We start from the raw sequence: 25634 nt of genomic DNA, 5'->3' as shown, positions 1-25634 counted from the left end.
GGATATATAGTTATGAGATCTTGTTCTAAACAGTCTAAGTTTCTTTGATCACCGAAACTTAATCTTAAGGCATCTTTAACAGAATTCCAATCTCTTAATTCGGTTTTTGACGCAATAAGTAACTGAGCCCTATCGGTTAATTTACTAAGTACAACTCTCAGCAAATAATCTGTTAATTCTGCAACACACCCATATGTACGAAACAAATAATCACACGCATTTATGAAAATTTCTAAAGTGTTCTGATCACCATTATAATGAGGGATCGTATCAACATAAAGTTTGAGTAGTTGATAATTTGGTGCATTATTTGTTCCATTCGTCATGGTTGGATCGAAGTGAATATTAATGGTGTTAAACAAACTGATTAAATGCTCGATATCGTTATTATCTACCATTAAATTTTGTAGACAAGAAAAATTATTTTACGATGGTTCGTTTCTTTTTGCAATGTTTTAAATGAAAGAAAAAATGAAGAGAGAAAAAAAAACACAAAAGAAAATTTTAAATCCTATCCAGGGAGTTAAAATTAGAGGAAGGTTTGAACGGGATACTCGGACTCACCTTGTATTGCCAGTCGTTCGAGCGAGCCTCTTGCCCAGGTTAGTTGATCTGGAAGTCCACTTCGAAGTCTGACTCGATGCAGAATTCTTGGGGTGGATCAAAGTCCAGGTTCTTCTTTTCAGATAACGTTGAAGGAATAAAAATTCCAAATCGCAAAAATCTGCTCGATGCAACTTTAATTTGCGACTACGTTATACTACCGACTGCGCCAGTTATGTAATTGAAAAAAAGGAATATTCAACAAAGAATTTTATTTCCTAATAATTACAATTCTAACCCAGACTTAAGACTAATATATTATAATAAATTTTGTGGTTATATACTAATGATAATAATGGTAAATACAGATAATTGAGCGTGAGAAACCACAGCTCTAATAAAAGAAAGTAAATATGAGTGGATAAACAATAAAAGTCAAGATTCCACTCATTAATGTAACTCCGAGTATAGGTGGCATGAAATACCCCAGAATGGTGTTGATGACATCATTAGGTCAATGTCTTGACGTGTCAGGAAATGTAATTATACTGCTTCAGTGTACAAGAAAAACAAATAGTTTTTCTTAAAACTACTGGACCGATATTACTGAAATTGTATTTAATTCTTATTCTGACAACCCTATACATACATGTATAAAATTTCATAACAAAATCGCAATTCCTTCTTGGTGTCTTACTTTTGTCACTCAGTATATTTTTGTCAAACAGGCTCTGCCATATTCCATATTAGTGTTGAGTTTGTGAAATTTTCACAAAAATGAGTTCAAATGAAGATTTAGATATGCCCGATTTGAGTTTTTTTGGACTAACAAAAGGTTTTGCTACTCATACAAGACAGAAAAAATACCTTCTACAGATATCTGGAAAAACCTTCCAATTAACAATTACACAACTCAAAACTCCTAAAGGCTTCCTGGATTGTTTTGGAAGGTTTTCGGTTGTAGGTGAATATCAAAAAACTTCCAGTCATTAATTGTCATCGTGTTATTATCAGTGTTGGGGACAGATACTGTTAAAAGTATCTAGATACAGATATAGATATATGGAAGATAAAAGTATCTAGATACAGATTGTTTTCGATTTTTTCGAAATGTATCTACAGATACAAGAAAACAGATACTTTTTGAAGCTTTGGCGAATAAAATAACTGAAAACATGTTTATGTATTTTTTTACGTATTATTTAATGATTTTTTTTAAATTAACAACATTTCGAACGTATTGTCACCTAAATTACATATTTCTTCTTGGTGTCAGAATTTGGTTTCCGCTACTAAACACCGGTTCCACAGGTGCAGAAGAAGGGATTGTGGTATTAAATTTAAAAAATTAACATTTTACTGCAGCATAGTTATTCAAGACTGAAAAATCTTTTCTTTTTTCCTGCAAATACTTAGGCCATCGCTTTGCTGTTTGATGTGTCGCAAATTGTGCAATATTTATTACGTACGCTTAAAAAGAATATATTTTTTGTTTTTATTCCCATACTACAGTGTCCAAATTGTGTTTGAGTATATCTAATAATTATCTCCAGCATTAAAATTAATATTTAGAATACGGGAAATGATTATTCTGTGCTGAAGGTCTGTTGTCGGCAACCTGTTATAAATTATTATTTTTCAACGGCTTACGATGTTTTTATGACCATGTCCGGTAATCGTTTATCCAGATGTGGCAGGTATATACATTTTAGGAAGAATTGCTGGTTCCGTTTAAGGCAAAATAAGTACAATTTTTTAGAAAGGTATTTAAACCCCTTATAGGATCAAAGGCTGCCTGGCAGGCCGGAATCACCAGAGTGCAACTTTAAATTTTCAGATTTTTGTTGAAACTCATTTTATTTTAATCTCGTTTCACGATTTCTGAGACTATATCACGATAAATTATTCTACCGAGGGTTGTAAAAATATTAATTTTATCGCTCAAGATTTACACTTAAACATAATCGGCACATTCTAGGGCAAAACGGACCTGCCAAGCCCGCCTCGTGTTAGGTCCAACAATGAAAAAGTGAAGAAATAACACATGTGGCAACAGGAAAAGATGCTACATTTGTCTGAAAAATAAAGATATAAAACAGTAACAAATATGCGATTTATGCGAGAGAAATGTATGTATTGAACATTCGATTAGTCGATTACAAAAATAATTTGTGCTAATTGAAAAAAATCATTATGTAACACGCAATTATTATTTTCTAAAAATAATAACATACCTTAAACAAATATTTTTACTATAAAAATTACTCTTATTTAATAACACAAATACAACCAGCGGGCCTACCGGACCCGGGTTGCTCAGGTACACAGATAAAATGCATTGCCCCGATAAGTGTAAAAGGCATTGAATAGTGAATTGTGGTTTATGGTTTTTAAAATACCATCTTGCCATGGCTTAGATTTATTACCCCTCAGGTTTATTTTTAAAGATGTATAAGTACGGAAGGCTACAATGTAGGAAATGATGGTATTTAAAATATGAAAATTTCCGTGACAGAACACTATTAGTCGACCTCTTACCTCTATTTTTGTTTTTGTGATCAAAATCACCAATATGAAGTATCAAAAATTACTACTAGTATAACTCAACTAATAACTACTGAAAAAACAGTGAAATAAAAAATGTATCTGTATCTGTGCCATTAATTTTATATCTAGATACAGATATTTTGTGCTTAAATTCGATTTTATCTAGATACAGATACTAGTAGGTACCCAAAAATGTATCTAGATACTTTATTTAGATACAAGTATCTAGATACTGCCCAACACTGGTTATTATTAAAAAAGTAATATTTACCTCGACTGCTTGATTATTTCTGTTTATAAGCCTATTAATAATTTGCAAAGTAATTGGGGCCTTGAAGGTTACAAGTGTCCTATTTAACCTATGTAGATTAAGTCAAAATATAAATGATAGTTACATAATAGATACAAATGAATACAAACAAATGCAAATGAATTCAAAATGAATACGAAACAGATACAACATAAATACAAAACAAATGCATCCAAGTACAAAACAAATGCAAACATAAATCAGTGGCGGCTCGTGAGATTTTTGGTAGGTTGGGCAAGGTGGTGAAGCGGTAGATACCTAATCAAAAGTATTTTATGTATTACGGGGTTCTTACAGCGTAGTTACTCATTACGTTTTTTGGTTTGATCTCAGTCTTAGCCGGCATAATTCCAAAATATGAAAAATACCCCGTTCGGCAAGAACCACGTGAAGGTTCGGAGCGATATCTTGCTGGGAAAGGAAAAAATGAAAGGTCATTGTTAGTGTGGGGCATTGAAGGTTAGTAAATATGTAAAAAAAAACTAAAAATAAACTCTACATAAAAAATAATAAAACCAATATAACAAATAATAAAAATAAAAATAAAAAGTTCTCAAAACATAAAAAAATTCTTAAATAGAAAACAAAAAATAACCTCTAAATAATAATTAACAGTATAACAAAATAAAAAATATTCTAGAGTGATGCTTTTTGAAACTCTCGAAATAAAAAAAATTCTGAACTGGTATTTGGCACATTTTTATAAAATAAGTCAATGCGTCGATTTTTTTTTTTTTTTTTGTAAGGCAAAATGGTCTATTACTCTGTCATAAAATTGTGTTGTTTGGACTTGTTTTTTGATCAAACACCTTTCGATGGCAATCTTTGATAAACTAGATAATCTCGTCTGAGTCATTGAATTTCTAGTGAAAGTTTTTATTCTTTTTAAAGTTGAAAAGCTTCTTTCCACTGAAGCTGAAGTCGAGGGTAAACATAAAGCGATACGAAGCAATTTATATATTTCTGAAACCTCATTTTGCAGATCATTAATAAAAATGAAATTTAAAATGTCGGCATAATTTGAAGAATCTCCAAGTAGGTCTATCTGAATACCACACGTGCAACTGACTTTGCAATTTAGCTTGGGTGAACACATTTTTATAATTCTTAAGTAAGGAATTGACTAAATTTTGGGGAAACGTTTGTCTGTATGACATAAATTTGTCTTTATTCAATAAATCTAGAAAATCTAAAGTTGCCATATCTCTAAATCTAACTTCTATTTGAGTAATTATTATGTCAAGAATTTCATTAAATACGCGTTTGAAATACGTTTTAGGGTCATCAATTCCATCATAGTTCGACTTACGTTTCTTAGATAAATTTGGTGGCTTAGTAATATTGGAAACTGCATTACATATTTTATTAAAATGATTGTCATTTGATCTGAAATTACATATTTAATGTTTGCTGCAAATTTTCTATTCTTTTCTTATTATATCGAAAATGAATTCTGTTTATTCAAATATGAGACTGAAAATATGAAGCAAAATTAAAAAATTTAAACTTTTCAGTATTTTTTTAAAATCTATCGCCTCTCTAATCGCATCGCCGTCTCTTAGAAAATCTTCGGAATCAATAATTTTGTCAAAAACAAGTACAAGTTTATCCGTTTCTTCAATTATAACATTTATCAAACGTGATTTAAAGTTCTATCTGGTATCGGATCCGCTAGGTATTCTCCTAGTACACATTTGATCTAAAATATTAGTCCTTTTTGTTGATTTAGAAAAATATGTGGGAAATCCTTTTATGTTTGCAAAAAAACTTCGACATTCTTTAATACATGTTGATGCGTCTTGTAATATGAGATTTAACCTATGAGCATAACAGTACGTGAACAGAGCTTGAGGAGATATCTGCTTAATCCTTGACTGTAATCCATTCAATTCACTAGACATTACGGAAGACATAAATCAAAAACAATACATACAGGTGGTCCACGAGTAATAAAAACCCTGAATAAATTTGAAACGCAACACAAAATACATTTTCATCACTTGGATATTATTATAATTACAACTGGAGCATTGAATATAGGGTGGTGACCAAATTTGAATTAAAATTTCGAGCTGAAAAAAAATCAAATTAAGAAAATCGTTAAACATAGGCAACCATGTGCACGTTTAGTTCTTTTCTGGTGGTTGGTAGGTCTCCTAGGAAATTTTTGGGTAGTATCTAGGGAGAGGGTATGCGAATTACCGACGCTGCCACATGGTGTAAATTTGACCTATTGTTTGTAAATTCACAGTTCATGTTAGGATTTTAATCGTTACCGATTCTAACACAATTTAACAGTCATTAGATTGCTAGGAGATTTCATGAAATTCACTTAGTCAGGACTCATCTTTTGTTTAACAAATTATAAATAAGGATGCTTATACGTAAGTGTTAGATTATAACACTTCTTAATTCCTCACACAAGATTGGTAATAGTTCGTTTACGGCAGTTAAATTAATCTAGCGTTGTCTGGGAAAAGACCGTGGAAAGTGCGGTAGAATTCATAATATCGTGGACTGAGGGTGTTTGTTTGTGATAAGCTGAACAGTTCACGATATAAACTCTCAAAGCTAATTGTTTTAAGTAACCAATCACTAGAATAATGGAATAATTTAGCATCATGTAAATTCTTTGTTTGAATTGTTGATAGTGTGTGGCATAATTTAACATCATGTATATTCTTTGTTTGAATCGTTGATAAAGTGTGGCAAATATAAACTGTGATGTCTTGTTTGGGGTAGGTAATATTGTTAGTTTCTCAAATTACACGAGCTCGTTTTTCTAACTTATATATTCTGTCAACTGTCATTCTCTATCTCTTTCTTAAGCTAGTACATTACATTTCCTCCCTTACTGAAAATTAAAGAACACATACCAAATACAAAATAAAAGTTAAACTCAATAACTCATATGACGCACATGCCATTAGAGTTCTACAAGATAGTCCCGGAGCTTCGACGGTGGTTTTCTGTCTCGCTGGGGACGTCGTCCAGTGGGCGTCTCGACTCGTTGATTTGGGGGACTGTTTACTTTGTCCTCCGTGTTGTCTTGTCTAAGGGGTGTCGTGGCTGGAGCTGTCGACCTTGGAGGTGTTGTGGGGAACGGTGCTCGCGTTTGTTCAGATTGGGAAGATCGACTGGGTGCCAAACTTGTTGAGGGGTGATACTCTGGCCTTGGACTCTGTGCTGAGTGGTGTGGCTTGAAGAATGATGAATTTCTGACAATCACCTTTTCTCTTCGTCGAGCTTCAATTTGAGAACCGGTGATTCTAGTGATCGTGTATGGATCTGGATCAAAGAGTGGAGTCAGCGAATTCTTCTTTTGTTGTTTGCAAAGAACTTTTTGTCCAAGTTGTAAGCGATGTTCAAATGTCCTTCTTTTACGATTGGCGCGTTCGTTTTGTTTTCTTCTGTTGTCGATGTCCGTTTGGGGATTGTATTCATGAAACGTCTTGTTTTTGAGAGTGGGTAAGAAGTTGTTGATTTCTCTGTTGAACATAATTTGATATGGTGGGCAGTTTGTTGTTGAATGAGGGGTGCTTCGGTAATTGATTAAAAATTCTTGAATTTCTGCGTCTGGATTATTGCTGTTGATTGTTGCGCACAAGAGGGCTTTCTTGAACGTTTTCACGAATCTCTCAGTTCTGCCATTTGCTTCTGGCCAACGTGGTGATATCAAATGATGCTTGATGTTAAGGTTTGAAAGATATTCTTTCAACTCGTATCCATTAAAGGGTGGTCCATTATCGGATTTAAGTTCTTTTGGTAGGCCAAATAGTGCAAATGTCTCGTCAAGTACGGGCTTCAGCTGTTTGAAATTGGTCGATGGTACTTTTTTGACGAATGGAAACTTTGAGAAATCATCCACCATTATGAAATAATATTTTCCATCTGGAAATGGTCCGGCGTAATCTACATCTAGACATTCAAGCGGGTGAGTGGATGTCGGGTATGTTTGAATCGGATTTCGCTGGTTGTAGGGTGTTACTGCTTGACATGCTGTGCATGACTTCACTACTTCTTCTACCATTTTGTTGATGTTGGGAAACCATACCTTAGTTCTTACCAGTTGTTTGGTTTTAACGAGACCTTGATGACCTTTATGTGCCAATCTGATAATGTTTTTCTGCAGTTTGCTGGGAATTACGATTTGACTGCCTTTGAGAATAATATTACCATATACAGTGAGCTCTTGTTTGATTTGCTTGAATGTTTGCAGTTCTCGTTTCTTCCAAAACAAGGAATCATCTTCTAACAAGGCCTTTTTCAGTAGCTGCAACTGAAAATCATCTTTCATTGCATTTTCGATTTCTTCAAGTGAAATTGTGTTTGGTAGTGAATGATTGGTTACAAAAGCTACGTATTCTTCACTTTTATCATATGCTTCTGGTGGGCTGTATGTTGGATGACGAGATAAATAATCAGACGGATTTGTTATGCCTCTTTGGTATTGAACTGTAAATTTATAAGGCTGAAGTTTTAAACAAAGTCGTTCAATGCGTGCGTTTGGAGCTGATCGAGGGTTCTGTAGGATTGAGACCAAGGGTTTGTGGTCTGTGTGTAACACAAAGTGACCTCCTAACACGTATATTCTGAAGTGATGTATGGCCCATGTTGCTGCTAATGTTTCTTTCTCTATTTGACTATATTTCTGTTCGGTCAAAGTTAATGTTCTGCTAGCGTACGAAATAACTTCTGTTTTGTTGTTAAGTTCTTGCGAAAGGATCGCTCCAAGTCCTATGGGACCAGCGTCTACATAGAGGTGCGTCTTTTTCTGTTGGTCAAAATAGGCGAGGTTTCGTGCTGATTCTAGTTGTTTCTTAAGATCATTAAAAGCGCTGTGATGCTTTTCAGTCCAGTCCCATTGAGCATCTTTTGTAATCAGCTCACGTAATATTGCAGTATTTGTTGCTAAGTGAGGCAGGAACTTTCCAACATAATTTAACGTTCCTAGGAAGCTTCTTAGTTCATGTACGTTTCTGGGCGGTTCTAGGTTAGAGACAGACTTGACTTTGTCTGGATCAGGGTAAATGCCTTTGCTAGAGAATACATATCCAAAGAAATCGATTTTGTTTGTGTTAAAAATGCATTTCTTTGTGTTCATTGTCAAATTATGGTTATCCAAACGTTCTATTACTTGCTTGAGAGTCTTATCATGGTCTTGTTGAGTTGTTCCAAAGATTAGTATATCATCGCTGATGTTTAACACACCATCTATTTGGTTTAACAGTTGTCTTATTGTGTTTTGAAAAATCTCTGCAGCGGAATTTATCCCAAAACTCAGTCGTTTATATTGATACAAACCAATATGTGTTGAGAAAACTGTTATATACCGTGAAGATTCTTCTAATGTTAGTTGGTGGTAGCCATCTTTCAAATCAATCTTTGAGAAGACTGTTGCGCCATTTAACTGGGCAAATATTTCTTCAATAGTTGGTGTTGGATGCCTTTCTCTAAGTATGGCTTTGTTAGCCTCTCTCATGTCTACACAAATTCTGATAGAGTTAGGATCGTGATGTTTGGGAACTACAACTATTGGTGAAACCCAGGGAGTTGGTCCTGTTGCTTTTTCAATGATGTTTTGTTTCATCAGTCTTGTTATCTCTTGTTCAACTGCTTCACGAAGATTTATTGGAATTTTCCTGTGTTTATTTGCTACTGGAGGAATTGACTCATCAATATGTAGCTTGACAGTTTGGTTCTTGAGACAACCTATGCCATTACACAAATTAGGATGCTTGTTTTTGATATAGTTCATGTCCATAGGTTGATATATCATCATAGATAGTTGTATCAGCTGCAATTTGTTTGCTGTATCATAGCTCAATAATGATTCACTGTTGCCTTTTATCACAAATACATCTGCTCGCGTTTGGTGGTTGTTATAATGGAACAAACCTTTGAATTTTCCAACTACTTCTAACTGTTGTTGACAGTTGTACGGGAGAATCGATGAGGAATCTGGTTGTAGCGACTGCTGATGAAATTCTTTAAATGTGCTTGAGCTTATCAGATTAACAGATGAACCAGTATCTACAATGAAATTGATTACTTTCCCATTCAACTTAACATGTACCTGAGGGCATTTCATGGCTGTTCTGTCATTTGGACGAATTGTTGTTTTGAAAGATGTCTCAGAATTAGTTGACTCTGGCTCCATATTAAGCTCATTAAAGCGAATTTGTGCTCTGTTCTTCCTCTCTCCATTATGTTTCTTGTTTATGCTAGTATTTGTGCCATGGTTGTTGTGCTGGGGGTTTGCTCGTGATTGTGCTTGTTGCTGTTGTGTTGATGTAGTGGACATGCAGACTCGGGCGTAGTGTCCTTTCTTGCCACAACTTCGACAAATTACATTTAGAGCAGGACAAGCTCTCCTCCCATTTGGATGCCATTTGCCTCCACAATTTTTGCAATTGTTCTTGCTCGTACCACTGTTGGCTGGTGCGGTTCTGTGTTGCGTTTGTTTGTTTAGGTAGCTACATTCTTCTGTGCTTGTGTTCATGACAATCTTGTCTTCAATGACCTTCAGTTGATTAGCTGTGCACTCAATTGTACGTGCTCTGCTCAATAGATCATCGAGATTGGGTTGTTCAGTGAGTCCATATCGACGTAGTTCTGTGTACTTCGTGTTCATGATGATTTGAAGTTTGATTTCTTCATTTGGGTTTTCAAATGTGCAAGTCTTGGATAGTTTCAGTAACTTTGCGTAAAACTGATCAATTGTTTCATTCTCGCTCTGTCTGGTTTGCCTAAAATTAAACATTTCAAATTCTTTGTTGACTCTAGGGGTGAAATATTGTTTGAGCTTTCGTTTAGCTGTTAGATAAGGTGATTCATTGGGTTGTGCTGTGTTTGCTGGTAGTTCAGGAAGTGACAAATATAAATCATGAACTTCTTCGCCTGCGTAGTGGAGAAACATGGCTTTCTTTCGGTCTTCATTATCGATGCCTGCAGCTATGAGATAGTTGTCAAAACGGTTGAGCCACTTTTCCCACCTTGAGCCAACGTTATTGGGGTCTTCTGCTATATGAAATGGAGGTACTGGTGTTGAGTGGTTGTTCATGTTCTGTTATCTTTTCCTCGATTCGTTTGTTGCGAACCACGTGTTGTGTTGAGGTTATGTTTTTCTCCTGTTGTCTGTTTTGATGTTCTGAGTGTTCGTTGTTTTTCGCTTCGTTGGTCTTCTTCTGAGTTCTTTTAATACTCGTCGCCAAAATGTGATGTCTTGTTTGGGGTAGGTAATATTGTTAGTTTCTCAAATTACACGAGCTCGTTTTTCTAACTTATATATTCTGTCAACTGTCATTCTCTATCTCTTTCTTAAGCTAGTACATTACATAAACCTCACGTAATTCTGTTAGCTTTGCAATTTTTCACCTCATTAACTTCAGTAATTTTCTTTGTTGTATAATTTAAACTGAATGTAAATAGTCATGCTCTGCAGTTCCTAACCTCACGTAACTTTTTATCTACACAAGTTTTACTTCACACCAGATTTGTTTTTTGTTTTATAAATCTTTGTTAGTTTTTTTTTTTTGTAAATATTTAGTTCATAAATGTTTCCTTCATATAACTTGTCTGATGTCCAATCTTAATCTCAGAAAAGAATTCTTTGCTGTTTAAAAGTTCGGTCGTAGTTTTTATCGGAGTTATAGAAATTGAACATTTAAATGGAATAAATAACACAAGAACACGTGGCGGAAGCGGAGTGCGCGGTTCCTTGTTGAGCTGGTGATCGTGTCATCTGCTCAAAGGATGCAAGCCTTGAATAGAAGTCAGGGGTGGTCGGGATGACGTGACGCTGTCGGCTTGTCCCAATAGCCGGGACCCAACCACGAGTTTCCGACCGTAACGGCCTGCTCGTACGACATTTCCCTGATAGAGGGGTGCTGTGCGGCAGTGTTTGCCGATAGAATAGAATCATCGTCGTAGTGGGAGAACAACCACAACCAGGAGCCCAAACTCCGCTGGGGCTACAACGCCTCCTACGAGTATTTTTTGCTTGTCTGCACAAACACTCTTACAAAGGTGCGGAACGGGTTTTCTTACATATTAGTAACAAAACAGAATTTGCAAGTAGATAAGATTCGAGCTTGAGCTCCTTTGTTAAAGAGGTCGAAACGGGCTATGTATAAAAATGGAAACTCTTTGTACGATACGTATATTGCATTTTCAACTGCAGGAAGATTTGTTAACTTAATGATTTCACTGATTTCAGTGTTGGTAGAGACCTGTCAAGAGCATGGGAGAACAATTCGTTGAAAATTCCTAAGGAGTCACATTTTAATATAATTCCGCTATACGTTGTTTCAGCGATAGTTTTCAATGTTGATAAGTCTGTTTGATTTCTGGTGAACTAGTTCTTCAAGCATATGCGTCATTTTATACAGGTGACTGCATTAATTTGAAATTTGTACTCCCGAGGTCCGCGTTTGATGTTCGAGTTTTTAACAGTGGCCTTCGCAAAAAATGCCCCTTAGCCCCGGACTTGTGAAGGGCCGCTTTAGGAGGTAAAAGGGATTTGAGGAAACTTCGCGAAAATGGGATTACTGTAACAATTCGTATTGGATGGGGTTTCCGGTGTTAGGGACGCATACCTTAAGGGCAGAGGAATGCCCGGTCGTTGAACTGAGCGCCTGGACAACCGAAAAAGGAGAGTCCGATTGAGCAGAAGCAGTTCTATGTTTACCGGGTAAGTAGGTGTATAATCGGTTGATAAAGCATGGCAGTACGAGGGCAGAATATGATGCACACGTATAATTAACTAGGACAGTAATAATTTACACGATAAAATCCATCTGAACGAGCAGCGAGTTGAAGATCGGGAAAAGCTCGATCGGGCGGTTCTTGGACTGTGCTCTAGGAGGATCAACAACTGATCTAACACCGTTTTTTTTTATAGGGATTTCAGTTCGTGAGAACGAGCTCGAAGATAGTTTTACAGGCATTTTTTGTTGTCAGGTTTGCATCGTTTGATTCGTGGGTGGTAATTTCTACTCATGTTTGGTGGAGGAATGTGTTTTAACTTAATTTTAGGACGTGGATTTGCGAGGTAGTGGAACCTAAGAAATGATTTTGCGCCGTACTAGGGTTAATTTAAGGATCGTTTTTGTAGAAAGGTAAGGTGAGAATAAATAACACTTCTGAAAATGGATATTTACTTACATAACTTCACTATAGATACAATTCATAACACAAAAATAATTCTATATAGTAAAAATAAATAATGCGGTACATTTCTTTACAAAAATGGCGTAATGTACATAAAGAATGAAGCTAAAAGTGGCGGTAAAATTAACATTAATTGTTGAAATTAAAGCGAAGGCCTGTGTCGATGTATATCAAAAGATTAAAGAAACTAAGGAGAATCCCTCGATAAAGATACATTGACATTTATTATAAAGTTACATGAAATATTTAATGAAACACTCATTCGAAACTTACAGTCTTATTACAAGCATCAAATCATGAAATCTTTGGCAGTTATCCTTTATTATACGATGAATATAATAATGTACAAAAATTGTTTTGAACATAGTTAAAGTAACTAGTTTTCTGGACGAAATCGGTTGCTTAAGCAACAGTCCGTCAAAGCCCAAGTATAAACAGCTATTTGATTATAAAAATTGTGTACAATAATCGAAGCTGTTGTCGGTAAAAATTATCCTAGAAAATTCTAAATTTACAGACAACTATTTTACCATTACAAGTTTGACATAAATATGTAAAATATTTTTGTTAATTACGTAATTCTTCTAACATTAAACTGACTTATTATTGTGACATTGTACTTAGCACCACCGAAATGGCAGTATCACTAAACCGACTATCCTGACACGGAACTCATGAGCAAATTTGTCACCATTGAAAAAATTGAGATTTTTGTTAATCCAGATTTTTGGTTATCTTTTGTTCCCATGTTGTTGCTATTGTGCCACGAAAGAAATTCAAATGGAACGAGTTTGGCACAATCAAATCAGCGGTGAGAAAATGGTCAACAACAACCGTAAAAATTATATACAATGTGACTTTTTACACAGTAATTCAAACTGGAATACGTTGTGCAATGGTACTGGTAACAACGAGATCGTCTACAACTCAGACATAGAATTTCACAGATCTTCTACGGAGAATACACCCAATATTCTGTCATATAACATACACTAATCGTTATCTAATGACGTTATACCCGAGCGCTGTTGATGTCTTGGTCGTCTGAGTTTGCTACAACCCGCCCTCAAGGCGGCCGAATTTCTTCGTGTGACGAAACATCAAAAAACGTCAAAAACAATTTAAACGAAAAAGAAAAAATACACCTCTTCTATTGCATTTTTCCACTGCCTGCATTTCCCAAAAAGTCGAAACGAAAATTACAACTCTGTAACAGCGTACAACTGGCGTTCACTCTCACTGTTAGCGTACACAGCCTCGTTATGGGCCTGATCTTGTATCTTGGCCGAGCGAAATTGCGAGTGGTTCGGCTGCGTGCTGGCACCTCTTTGCAGAGATCTGAACTGCATGCCACCTTGGAAGGTGGTGGTGTTGTCTTGCCACGCGCCCCTCTGCAACGACCGGAAGTTCGCCGGGTTCAAGGGAGTCTCCACGCTCTGAGAGATCGTGGATGGTACCTTGGGTACCGGCGGCTGTTTCCGCGCCTTCTCGTCAGGCGTCTGCGGTAACGGTCGTCGCCCTAACGAGCTGAACTTTTGGATGTTGGCTGTGCGCTGTTGGGTTTCTTGCTGTTGCGCCGGTTGACGCTGCTGATCGAACTTAAAACCTATGAAGTTTGGGAAGTCCTTGCAGGCAGCCCTGGAACAAAAAATTAAGTCAATTCAAACTTATGTTTCGCTACAGAAAGTGACAGTTATTTCCGCACATAGTGCATACATATTGTGGCCAACTGCAACGCAAAAAGTTTTTGATCGTAAAGCGTTAAACTTTGTGTCTCGATTGGATAATCCTTTTTAAAATTGAATTTCCACACGTAATATGATCTTCCGGTTCAATTCGCAGATAACCTCGATAGTAGACATGCCATCGAATAATTTGTGAAAGATTTTCATTGAAACTCTCGCAGAACGCACATTATTTAAAAGTCTCAACTCCCAAGAAGTTCGAGTGAGTTCATCGCACTTCTTATAAAATTCTTAAGCACACTTAAGTTGGTATTAAATCGACACGTGATCTTCTTTTAGACGAACTTTATTAATGGAAAATTTGCAGTTATTGTTCGAAATTTTAGGGTAACTAAGTAAGTGGTTGTTAAATTAAGGGAATTTTAACCAGAAGACAATTTGGAATACATTTCACGCGAATTATTCTTACGACATTCATTCCTTTGCTGAGTTTTAATTGTTTTGTCAACGAATGGTAAATAGATGATGAGCCATGGGACGAAAACCGCAATAATTGAGAAATCCTTAATAACTTGAAAACGGAATATGATATGTATATATGACGTTAGTCTAATCTGCTACAATTTCACAAATATTTTTAGACCGTCATTTATAAAGATCAGTACAACAAAGGTTCTACGTTAAAACCTTGTAGTACTTCAGAATTAAATAACTGGAAGATGAAATAATCTCAGTAAGAAGACGAAAGAGAACTGCATAGTAGTCAATTTTGTTAGAAAGGTTTAAGTAGTAGGCGTTCGCCATTCGCTTTACTATCTAGTTGAATATAGAAAGCGGCAATTTATAGAACTGGTAAACACTTTGCTAAAAATTGATGTGCGGAAGCTCAAATTCCACTTTCGGGCGATACTGGCAGCTATTAGAAATACAATGGTTATGGAAAGAAGAGTCAAAGCCAACTAACTTTACTTCACCATTTTACTATCTACTACAAGACATTGTTAAATACATATAAAATTTTACAACCTCACGCTCGAGTCGTAAAAATAAATTAACATTATTCGAAATGAAGTGAGCAAGTGCCAACAAGGCGTAGTATAGTGTTAAATGATAAAACCGCAAGTTTTTGAAGGTATTTTTAATGGCTGCACTTACTCGATGCCATAAATAAACACTAATAAGAAAAGTTTGTACGATATCAGATACGGCAGATTCATTCTAGCTGAATTTTACTACAGTTTTTGCTACAAAAGCGTAATGATATTTAACTAAAGAAATATACAGGATTGTATTCTTTCGTCGTGGATTTGCAAGAGCAAATTGATGATTTTGTGTTATGTTTTATGTTTTCTATGACTCCAATTTTGGAGTATTTATTCTCGGACGTACCTCTCAAAGCGACGTGCGTACCGGACGATATTTTGTGTTTTTGACCATACTGAACATGTGTTACATGCATTTATGTGTTGGGGAATTCGACCCACGATGTATTCTTGCTTCATTAATTTTGCTTTATTGAATTCGGTTGGCTAGTTCGGTCCAAGCCTAGATTGCCAAATTTTTCCTGCCAGTCATATGTTTATTCCCATACCGTATTCCACCAACACGAGATATGCGGAGGGTGTCCTACTGGTAAATAAAACTTTGCTGGGGGTAGCCAGTGTCGTGTGTCACGGGGTGGATGGAGTATAGTTTTGCGGAATAATACTTGAAGTAACTGCCTCAGGCGCCAGCGCACACAGCATGGAGATAGCGTGGCGTTTGCGTGGGCATCGCGGCTTGGTTGTACGTAGCTGCGTTAGTGTAAAGAATCAGTTCGATTTAGTTAAATCGTTTTTTTGTCGGCCGTCAAAATATAAAAATCTGCCGACACGTTACCATTACTTTCATTATTTTGCATTACGTCATGACTGTTGAACCAAGTTTCGTCCAAGTAAATTACGTGTTTATTTTCTTTTCGAAATTTTCCAATTTAACAAACATGTTTTTAGCCGTGGAGTTGATTAGAAATTCCACTAGTTTTCAAATATCGCTTAAAATTTATTTTATTTTAAAACAAAGGCATAAGTCACAAAATATTAGAAAAGGAATGTCGGAGTAACATGGCGCATAACCTCAGTACCGTTGTGTCTACTTGACCAAATTGGCACTGTGGCATGGAGACGCAACGTTTTAGAAACTTTAATTTAGTTTTGCAGACCGAGATTCCCACTCGGGTTCCAAAACTTCCCTTCGAGTCTAAGATCGCGCGACTGTCCATTAAACGAATCATGTTATTGACACTTAGCTTCGTTGGAAGTTGCTTTTTCGACCGGACTCTCGTCCTGTTACGATCACCCTCGGTCGTGCTCGAAGATAACAAGCGCAGATAGTCTTCTTCGGTGACGATGACCCCAGTCGATACCGCCTTGGCTCAACTCCTCCTCGTCGTTTGGAACGTTAACGGGGCAATGCACCTGGACTTGGACCGCGACTACGTCGTGGTGTTCACTAACCATCACGACCGGCACTCCACCAAGTGAAACGTTTTAGGAACAAAGTGCCCGACAACTTCCTCTAGATGCAGGTACACCACTGTACCCTACTCATGCGCTTATTCCTTACGGCGTTGACGACAACCCCGCACTCGCGTAACTCTCCAATACTTCCCCTCGAGTCAAGCGTCACGTTCCCCATTCCACGTTGACAAGCTTCAGAAATATTCCCTCTGGATCTCCGGGCTCTCTCTCTCCAAGTAAAACAGTCGGTTGCCGAACGTTGGCGCGTCTTTCCAGTCGACCTTTCTGTTTCTGTTGCGTTGGCTTTATGCCCTGAAGCAATGGAACTCTGAGCTTGCACCTTCCTTGTGCTGTTTCCCTGTTCGGCCCTTGGTCGCTCTAGACCTTTTAGGGATAATTGGCCAGATCCTAGCCCATGTAATCATCCCTCCAGAAATGTAACTTTCCTTGGCGACCCCTTGGATTGGCAAATCTCCTCGAGTTGCATTCAGATGCCTCGCAGTGCTTTACTTGTTTTAGCCCGGTTGAGTTGATGGATAGAATTATGTCCGATCTCCTCTTTACGTTGTTCTTCGTAGTCGAGTTTTTCACATCCGGGTTGGGTTTCTTGCATGTTCCGCTTACGTAGATCCACAAATCGTTCTTCGTCAGCACTGTTTGCATATGAAGCTCCTACGTATTTTCGTTTCGACTCACTCGTTCTTTCCACGTTCGTTTTTTCGCGGTTACGTGTGTCCTGGGCCCCTAACCCGCCAATGCAATCAAGGGAACACAAACGTAATCAAAGCGTATATTAACAATATTAGGTATCCGTTGACGAAGCGTGGTAGTCGCCTTGACGTCAGTACTATTCTGCTGGCTTAACAAATATGGCATCTTCTAGTTGCACCGTAGCCCTCCGCGCCATGTTCTCGAAACTTCCATTAGAGTTTTGTCCACCGAGACTCGGGCTTTCAAATGTAGCTAATGTTCCAACAGTTATTATCCTAATGTGTCTCGATCTTAAAATATGTGGCAAATAGTACCTTTTATGAAATATAAATATATGTCTGTCCTTCTTATGGTCGGGGTTTTTCACAGCAGGTATTTTTTGCTTGCAGTATGGCGATCCTCTTACTGTCATTTGGCTGTCAATTGTCTTGCTGGTAACACGTCCTTCACTGTTTGCCGGTTGCCGGTGACGCTTTCTCGTTGTCTAGAGCTGGAGTTAGTTTTGCGTCTGGAATAGTGTTCTCTTCGGTCCGTTGACTCGATAATTCTGGTACTATCTGTCGTAACCTCAAATCGTAAACACAACAAACTTTCTTTGACAGGTCCTACATTTGATAAAGATAATTATTAGTCTTGCGCTATCTTTGTCTAGCACATAAGTTAGGTTCCTCTCTACTGAACTCCGGCCATAGGTAGAGACCCTAGATATACTTTGGAAAAGAGTTGTGACACGAAACGTCAAAATTAATGGTAAATTTTATTTTACTATGCTGGCTACGGATGTTTTTTTTGAGTCATGTTTTGACACTTTGTAATTGTTATTTAATACATAGACGTAGAAGAGAATAGTCGTCGTCTGTTGTGTACGAAACTGTAAAAATACAGAAGCAAATGGTTTCTCATTGTTTAAATGCCCCGAAAACACTATATTACTTAACAAATGGAGAGAACAGATGCAATATCCATCTTGAAAAATTGGCAAAAGGGCTTACAGGGCTTAGGGTTGTTGTCCAAAACTGTATTTTCCATCTAATCCTTGGTCAACAGGTTCAGTTCAAAAAAGCAAATTTTATATTGCAAGTGAATGCAAAATATGTGAGAACGCAATTCCAACAATTTATAATGTGGCTGAATTTACGTCAAAATGACCGGTTCTTGGCAAAAAAAATGTTATTGATGAACTTCATCAAAAAACTGCAAAACGAAAAAAAGTTACAAGAAAAAATAATGCGGAGTGCTGAAAAAGAAATTAATGTTTTGAAAGCAAAAATTTCTAGTTTAGAGGGGCAAGTGGTAAATTACAAAAATAAGGACGATGCATAAAACAGGACTATAAGAGGAATTTTCAACGAAAACCAAATTCAAAATTGAAGTGTTAAACGTAAACTACCAAAACGCTGGAACAATAAAACAATAGAAGAAGCCATTAAAACAAAATTTGTCTGTGGAACGTCAGGACATAACTATATCTTCTGAATATAAATTTTCCGTTACCTTCAAGTAGAACCCTATGCCGTAAAATTCCGCACATACCGTTTTTACCAGGAGTTTTACATGAAATTTTTACCTATTTAACAATCAAAATTCAAAATTTTAATGACTAGGAAAGAGATTATTGTTTATTTTTAGGCCAAGCAGCAATCAATTCAGGTAAAGAATACTGTCAACGTTCCTCATTACTTTTGGGAAATTACATTAACAAATTTAAATGAAGTCGCTACCCATGTTTTATTTTTTACGTTAGGAGGTGTAAGCTTACGATGGAAGCAAATCATGTTATCATTTTACTGGGAATTCCACACACGGAGACGCATTATCTAGAATTGCAAAATAAATTAGAATCAAAAGTACAAAAACGCAGTTCCAAAATTCAATAGTTAACCCAAATAACGAAAGTATGAATGTTTATTTTGCTGCTGACGCTCCACATTTATATAATAATGTTCAATCCAACCTTATGTATTCTTCGGCCATTTAATTAATTGTTTGTGGAACATTTCTTAATTATTTCGAGTTACAGAAATTCGATGACCCTGCTTGCTTTTTATTTTTTTTTCATTATTTTAATTAAGAAGAAAGTAACAAATTTCAACTTATAAGTTTTATTTAATATAGAGGCACATGAATCTACAGTTTCCGACAAAAAATTTCAAACATCACTTTTCTGTCATGTCAAAAATTTTAATGTAGTCTATGCTTTATTGTCATTATTTCGGACAGCTGGAATGTCAAACTTTCAAAATACCTAAACATCTAAAGGTTGCTTTACACTATCTGACGACTGATTGACATTGACGTCTGAAATTTTTTGGCGGCAACTGTATATATTTCTACTGAGATTATTCCATATATCAGAGCAAATATTCATAATGGAAATGTGAGGACGTTGTAAAAGCACTGTTTATTATAGAGTAGTAGATAGAGAACCTACTAAACATGCTTCAAATTTCTTACCACGGCGGACATTACCTTCTCAGTTCGTTAAATTACAATACGAGTATGTTGTTTTGACCAGAAACAAAACGATTAGACACTGATAATGTGATAGACTCTCTAAACCTTACGTTCGGAACAACGACAGTACTTAGGTAGAGAATGATGTTCAAACTTGACTGCAAATTGTGACATAATCTCATAAAGTGTAAATCAGTATGATTAGGTATTCCGTAATTTTTCTGTTTTACCAGAGATGCCGGTTGCAACTGGTAAGAAGTACTTAACAGCATAACACTTCTTCTTAAATACAAGGTACTATCAGTGTCAGTACTGTGAACAAAATTTCAAAGAAACCATTTGGAGCACTAGGCCACTGTTTGAAAATGTAACTTAACCTATAAATTGCTTTTGAAGTTTTTGAAACTAAATCACTAAATTAGATAAAGACAGCAATCACTATAGCTATTTCATAACTTACCGTCATGTAACAAAGAGAGAGACAGAAAATGTCCGTGTCACAACTCTTTTCCAAAGTATATCTAGGGACACTAGCCATAGGTAATTTGCCGTACTTTCTAAAAGTAATAATAGATCTCGTGACTTTATATTATCCTCATTTCGGCCGTCTTTGTCGAGGTATTTAACGTTGTCACAATAGAATCCTATCATATAATTAATCTCAGAGTTTGTAGACTACTATAAAATGAACTTTTTCTTTCTAAAATATATGTCAAGTGCCTATTCCGTCCTTTAAGTGCCTAAACATGCCTTAAATTATGAAAATTAAAATTTATTGTTTGTTTTTTTGTTGCGGAACTATTTTTAGATGTATTTAGTTACCTAGTCAGGGACTGGTAACCAAACTTTTGGAAAACTCTACCAGGCCAAGATGGTCTGCAAATTTCCTATCCCATTCATTTATTATATTTATAGAGTCGGGGTGTTAGTGACCTTGTTAGTGATTTTTGAATGAGTAAAAAATAGGTATAATTTTATACTTAAATAAAGCCCTCCCCTTTTTTTGGTCCATGACGATATTAATTTAACAGATGAAAACTTCCAAGAACTTGTCTCCTAAAATAGATCAAAGTTTAAAACTAGTTTAAATGCCATAAATAAACTATTTAAATCTCGAGTGGGAAGTTATAAGGTGTTACGAAATAAACCAATACGTCGCCCCGGTACGACGCCTATGGGTTTTCTCGAAGGCGATGATGGGTGACTCATGTCGGAAGTCTCAATGGTGGGTTCCAGAAAAACCTCGAAGCGGCGTTCGTAAACCATCCAGAGAAACACAAGCTTATTTAAATAGGGACCACTGTCGGAAGCAAGGTAGTCAAGTCCAGTCAATGTTAAGAGAATTTGGGTCTAGTCATATCCATTCCAGTCAAGTAGGAATTATTTTGTACATGATCGTTGTGTAGTTCGTCGTGTAGATTAGTACTACTCAGAAATAAATTATTGAATTTTACCCACGCCGATTTTTAATTATCGATCAATGTAACAATACTCGTATAATACCTTAAATAAAAGTCTTCGTAATTTTGATATCGTTAATGAAATAAATTTGGCCCGAATAAATGAATTTTCTGTTAATCTTCAATCATCAATTAATCAACAATAACTCTTCAATTCTTTGATTCCTCCATTCTTTCTTTCTTTCTTTCTTCATTCTTCAGTTTGAATATCGAGTCTTCATTCTTCACCGTTCATTCCTCATGTTTGATGCTTCAATCTTCAAACTTCACTCCTCATTCTTCAGTCTTAAATCTTCAATATTCAGTCTCTATTCTCCATTTTTCATTCGTCAATATTCAAATATCCTTCCGCATTCTCTGTTCTTCGTTCTCCATCGTCCGTTTCTCGTTCTTCGTTCCTGCTTCTCCATTCCTCGTTTCTTGTTCCTCCTTCCTTTTTCCTTCTTCATTCCTCATCATGTTTTATTATTCAATATCCTTTAATCTTCATTCTTCATTCCTGATGCTTCAATCTTCGTTATTTTTTCGTCATTCTGGATTATTGCAATTTTGGATTTTTAGAGACATCTTCAGCAGCTTACAACTTCTTGAGTTGACTCTTCCATTCTTGGATTATTGAATTTTTGTAATTCTGGATTCTTAGTTTTTTAAATTTCGCATTTTTCCTTTTAGGAATTTTCTAGTTTCAGTTTTTGAATTCTTAAAATTTGTGCCCATTTGAATGCACGATTTTATAAATTTCGAGTATAGAACTTTATACAGGGCTTTTATAAATGATTCTAAAAGAGTGTAGTTGGTCATGGATTTCAAAAATATCGCTTCGCTGAAATTATGCCCGTGATTATGCATCATTATGACAGTTCTCACTTGTCACATTAATGTCTAATGTCATTTATAACATGTCATTTAAAGTCGTCGTTTTTATTGTTTTAATGTTTTTCAAGTGCGAATTAGAGTCATTCTCGTTGATCCAAGTTCAAAACAACAAAACAGTCATTTTCAGAACTCTTGGTGGTTGCGTACGAAAATTTTGTTTTTGTGCTAGGAAGCGAAGACTGTGAAAATGGTTTATTCTGTTAAACACTCACTTTCATCATTATGTCTTGTTATCGCAATGGGACTCCGTGAACAAAGAGTATGTGTATTCTGTAACTGCTTGTAAGCAAGAATACCGTGATTTAATAATTCAAAAAACATCGTTAAAGACCCACAAAAAGAAAGCTCGTGGAAGATTTAATCTGAGGAAATTGTTGATGATTTGAGACGATTTGAGTAGAATTGTACAATTGAACAAAGGGTCCAAAAGTATTGACGAAAAAATGTTACAGAGCATTTTTGAAATTAAAAAGAGTGTGAACATGTGCCTTGAACAGAATGATGAACATTTTCAACATTTACTGTGATGTTTAACCGCAATAAATATGTTTCTTTTTATCGAAGTGAATTAGTTATGAAGCGTTTAGGCAACCAGTTATACACATGTGTGATCTTTATCATGCGGCCTTGGGCACTTAGTACGGATCTCCGTACAGTTAAATCTGAGAGGCGGCAGGTTTACATGACCTACTGGGACCCTATAATCATTTATAGAAACCCTATATTATCGTCTTAATTATCTAAACATAACTATTATGATTATTATTAATTATTTTAACCATTTTATCTTTCTTCTTCTTGTCATTGTTAGGTATAATTTTGTGCTACTAACTAGAAATACAATTTCAAAACCACCTTGCTTCTCTTCGTCTATTTGAGATCATTTTCTTAGAGAAGTAAGTTGCAATTGCGAGATATCAAAACATTCTGTAGGAATTTATTACCAGTTTGAGCCTGAAAAAGTTCAGAATGGATACTCATAGAGTTCACGCAGACCGGCGGCTGGTGTCAGGGGGCACAAGGGTATGTTAAAATTACAACGTCTACAAACACACAAAAACGGAGACCAAATCATGACTTATTTACATATTTTGCTTACACCGTTGCCATGGAAACCGTGCCTCTAGTCGCTGTATTTGGCTGGAATCGGGTCACATTTGAAACAGTGACCGCTAGTTTCAATAACGGGACTTCATTTTCATTCTGCACGAGTGAAGTAGTTTGATTTTAAATAACAATAATGAATTCAGTTTAATATTTAATAAAAAATGGTTCCCTATCTTCCCGCGATAAAATTGTAGTAAAAATTTAAGGAGAGCCCCCCCAGATTTATTAATAAAAAAAGTGTTCACAAGAGGCTTTCATAGATATTTTAATAGACATAACACGTATGATAAATTTCTGTGGAAGTGTGATTGTAAAAAAAAAATGTTTTATGTGTCTCCTCAGTAATAAGTTAAAATCAAAGGTATGTGGACATATAATTTTTTACTTTTATTGAATGTATTTTTGTATTTATTTCCGTCACATCATTGCGTCTGTTAATTGGTAAGAACAGCCTGTTGTATTTCTTGTTGACATAACCTAACCTAAAACTGTGTCAGGAAATTCTTGCGAAACTAGATCACAAATCAAAAAATCAGCCGGTATAAACAAATAAAAACTACAATTTGGACAAAGAATAATTGTTTGTTGTCCAAAAATACCGAATTCGGATTGTACAACCCTATTTTGAATATTTTAAAGAGCTGTTTTATTATCAAAATCCTGTCCCACCATCCAGTAATTCAGTTTCCCTTATTTACCCTTAATGATTGACGGCCTTAGTTCCTAGCTGGCCCCAATTAACGACCGATTGTGATCACGTCAAAGTGACGATGTTATCTGTTCATACAAATTACCCCGACTATTTAATAACCCTCTTCCCTCTGGTCAGGCAATTCCGCACACGCTCTTTCCGCACGGAAAAGAAATTCGTGTTTTCCACATCACAATCCCTAATCCACGTTTCTGCGTCAGGTAAGAACTGAACAAGACATCTCCCTGTCGCCTCAAAGCAAAGCGAACAATCCACACACAAAGCCAACCACAACCCCACAACTTATCATCCCTCCGGCCCTTACCTATCTCAGTAAAAATCGGAGCTTTCCAGCGTCTTGCACTGTTTGCTCAAAGTCGCGTACTTTCCATTATTAGGTCCTGAGAGAGCTGGTTCGTGGTGGTGGGATGGGAGGCGGCCGAGAGTGTGGCCCCGGAGATGAGACATATGGGCCGCCCCTCGGTGATGTTCCGATGGTCGCATGTCACACCCATCTCTGTAAAGAGAACATGTTGCATTGCACACATCTGACTCGATTACATCGAGGTGGCGTCTTCTCTAATTTGCTCTAGTCTATTAGATGCTTGTCGACAAGCCGCTATCGAATGACCATGCACTGATCGAAAAAATTATGTTGGCAGGTTGTCGCTGATGCTTTGTCTTACAAGTGAATTTATGGTGTATTTACAACGGCAGCTTTTTGGCTACCGCATATTCATTCTGGCATAAGATCTTTTTGTACATTTGGCAAAAGTTGATAAGAATGGACTATGAGTGGAACGAATGCCAAATTGGCGGCTGGATTGGTTGTGCTTCCGCATTTTTTGAGGCTAAGGTCAAGAAACTAACAATGGTGATTTTCCGAATATTAAAATAAAACTAAAAACTGAAGGTACTAGCGCAACAAACTACCTAACTAACCTAGACATACCTACTAATTTAGTACTTCTAAAATTTTTCTATCTCTCTGGTGACTAACGTGATTAGCATAACTCCTAATTTGTTTTCCACCGTTTCACTGCAAACACGCCTTAAGTGTTAATTTTATTTCAACCATTAAGGCTTGTTTAATTTGAAAACAAATACTTGACTATTTACATTGAAAGAAAGGAAACCTTACATCACCATTAAAAACAAGTCTCATTTCTTACTTAATCACCACTTTCTGAAAAGATTCACTTTACTTGTTTTGTAATCCTTATTTTTATTTATTTTGGGTAAAACGGGAATATTTCAATGTCCATTTCTTGTTTAAAAAACTATAAAAATGTTTACAAAAACAAGCACAAAAATTTGATCAACCACAAGAAATGTTTGTCTTTGTTTTGAAGGTCATTATTCATCCTTATCGTTTTGATAATTAATACCACGACTTTCAAGATAGCGACGTTGCGTTTCGGGTGTCTTGGACTTTGGGTTCAAAACAACTACTGCTTTATTATTTTAAATGTCTGCATGAGGTAAATCCAAGTTTAATGACAAGTTAAGTATTAAGCAAAAACTGAGGTAAACGTACTATAGCGGTTACTACTTCCTCTCTGCTATCACTTCAAAAACTGC

General features: G+C 36.2%; 2 protein-coding genes across 5 annotated transcripts in view; both read right to left on the bottom strand.

Annotated features, from left to right (window-relative positions):
• Positions 1-6326: 6326 nt before the first annotated feature.
• On the bottom strand, positions 6327-10463 carry LOC135123813 (uncharacterized protein K02A2.6-like). The gene has a single exon (XM_064048690.1). The coding sequence runs from the start codon at positions 10461-10463 to the stop codon at positions 6327-6329; it is 4137 nt and encodes a 1378-aa protein (XP_063904760.1).
• A 2078-nt stretch (positions 10464-12541) lies between these two features.
• LOC135123548 (protein tweety) overlaps positions 12542-25634 on the bottom strand; it is a 179274-nt gene continuing 166181 nt past the window's right edge. For all 4 annotated transcript variants that reach the window (XM_064048317.1, XM_064048321.1, XM_064048318.1 and 1 more), the window contains 2 exons: positions 24379-24570; positions 12542-14209 (listed from right to left, as the gene is read on the bottom strand). In XM_064048317.1, coding sequence (XP_063904387.1) covers positions 24384-24570 — 187 coding nt within the window. In that variant the 3' untranslated portion in view covers positions 12542-14209; positions 24379-24383. The remainder of the gene's footprint in view (positions 14210-24378; positions 24571-25634) is intronic.

This window comes from Zophobas morio, unplaced genomic scaffold, assembly GCF_036711695.1.
Source record: "Zophobas morio isolate AGI-343-1 ecotype UQ-CSIRO unplaced genomic scaffold, CSIRO_AGI_Zmor_V1 ptg000006l, whole genome shotgun sequence".
Taxonomy (NCBI): Eukaryota; Metazoa; Arthropoda; class Insecta; order Coleoptera; family Tenebrionidae; genus Zophobas; species Zophobas morio.
This window is presented reverse-complemented; position numbering and strand designations above follow the sequence as displayed.

Bases quoted from the DNA above. Each gene is read 5' to 3' on its own strand.
- LOC135123813 (XM_064048690.1), bottom strand. From the start codon at position 10,463: ATGAACAACCACTCAACACCAGTACCTCCATTTCATATAGCAGAAGAC.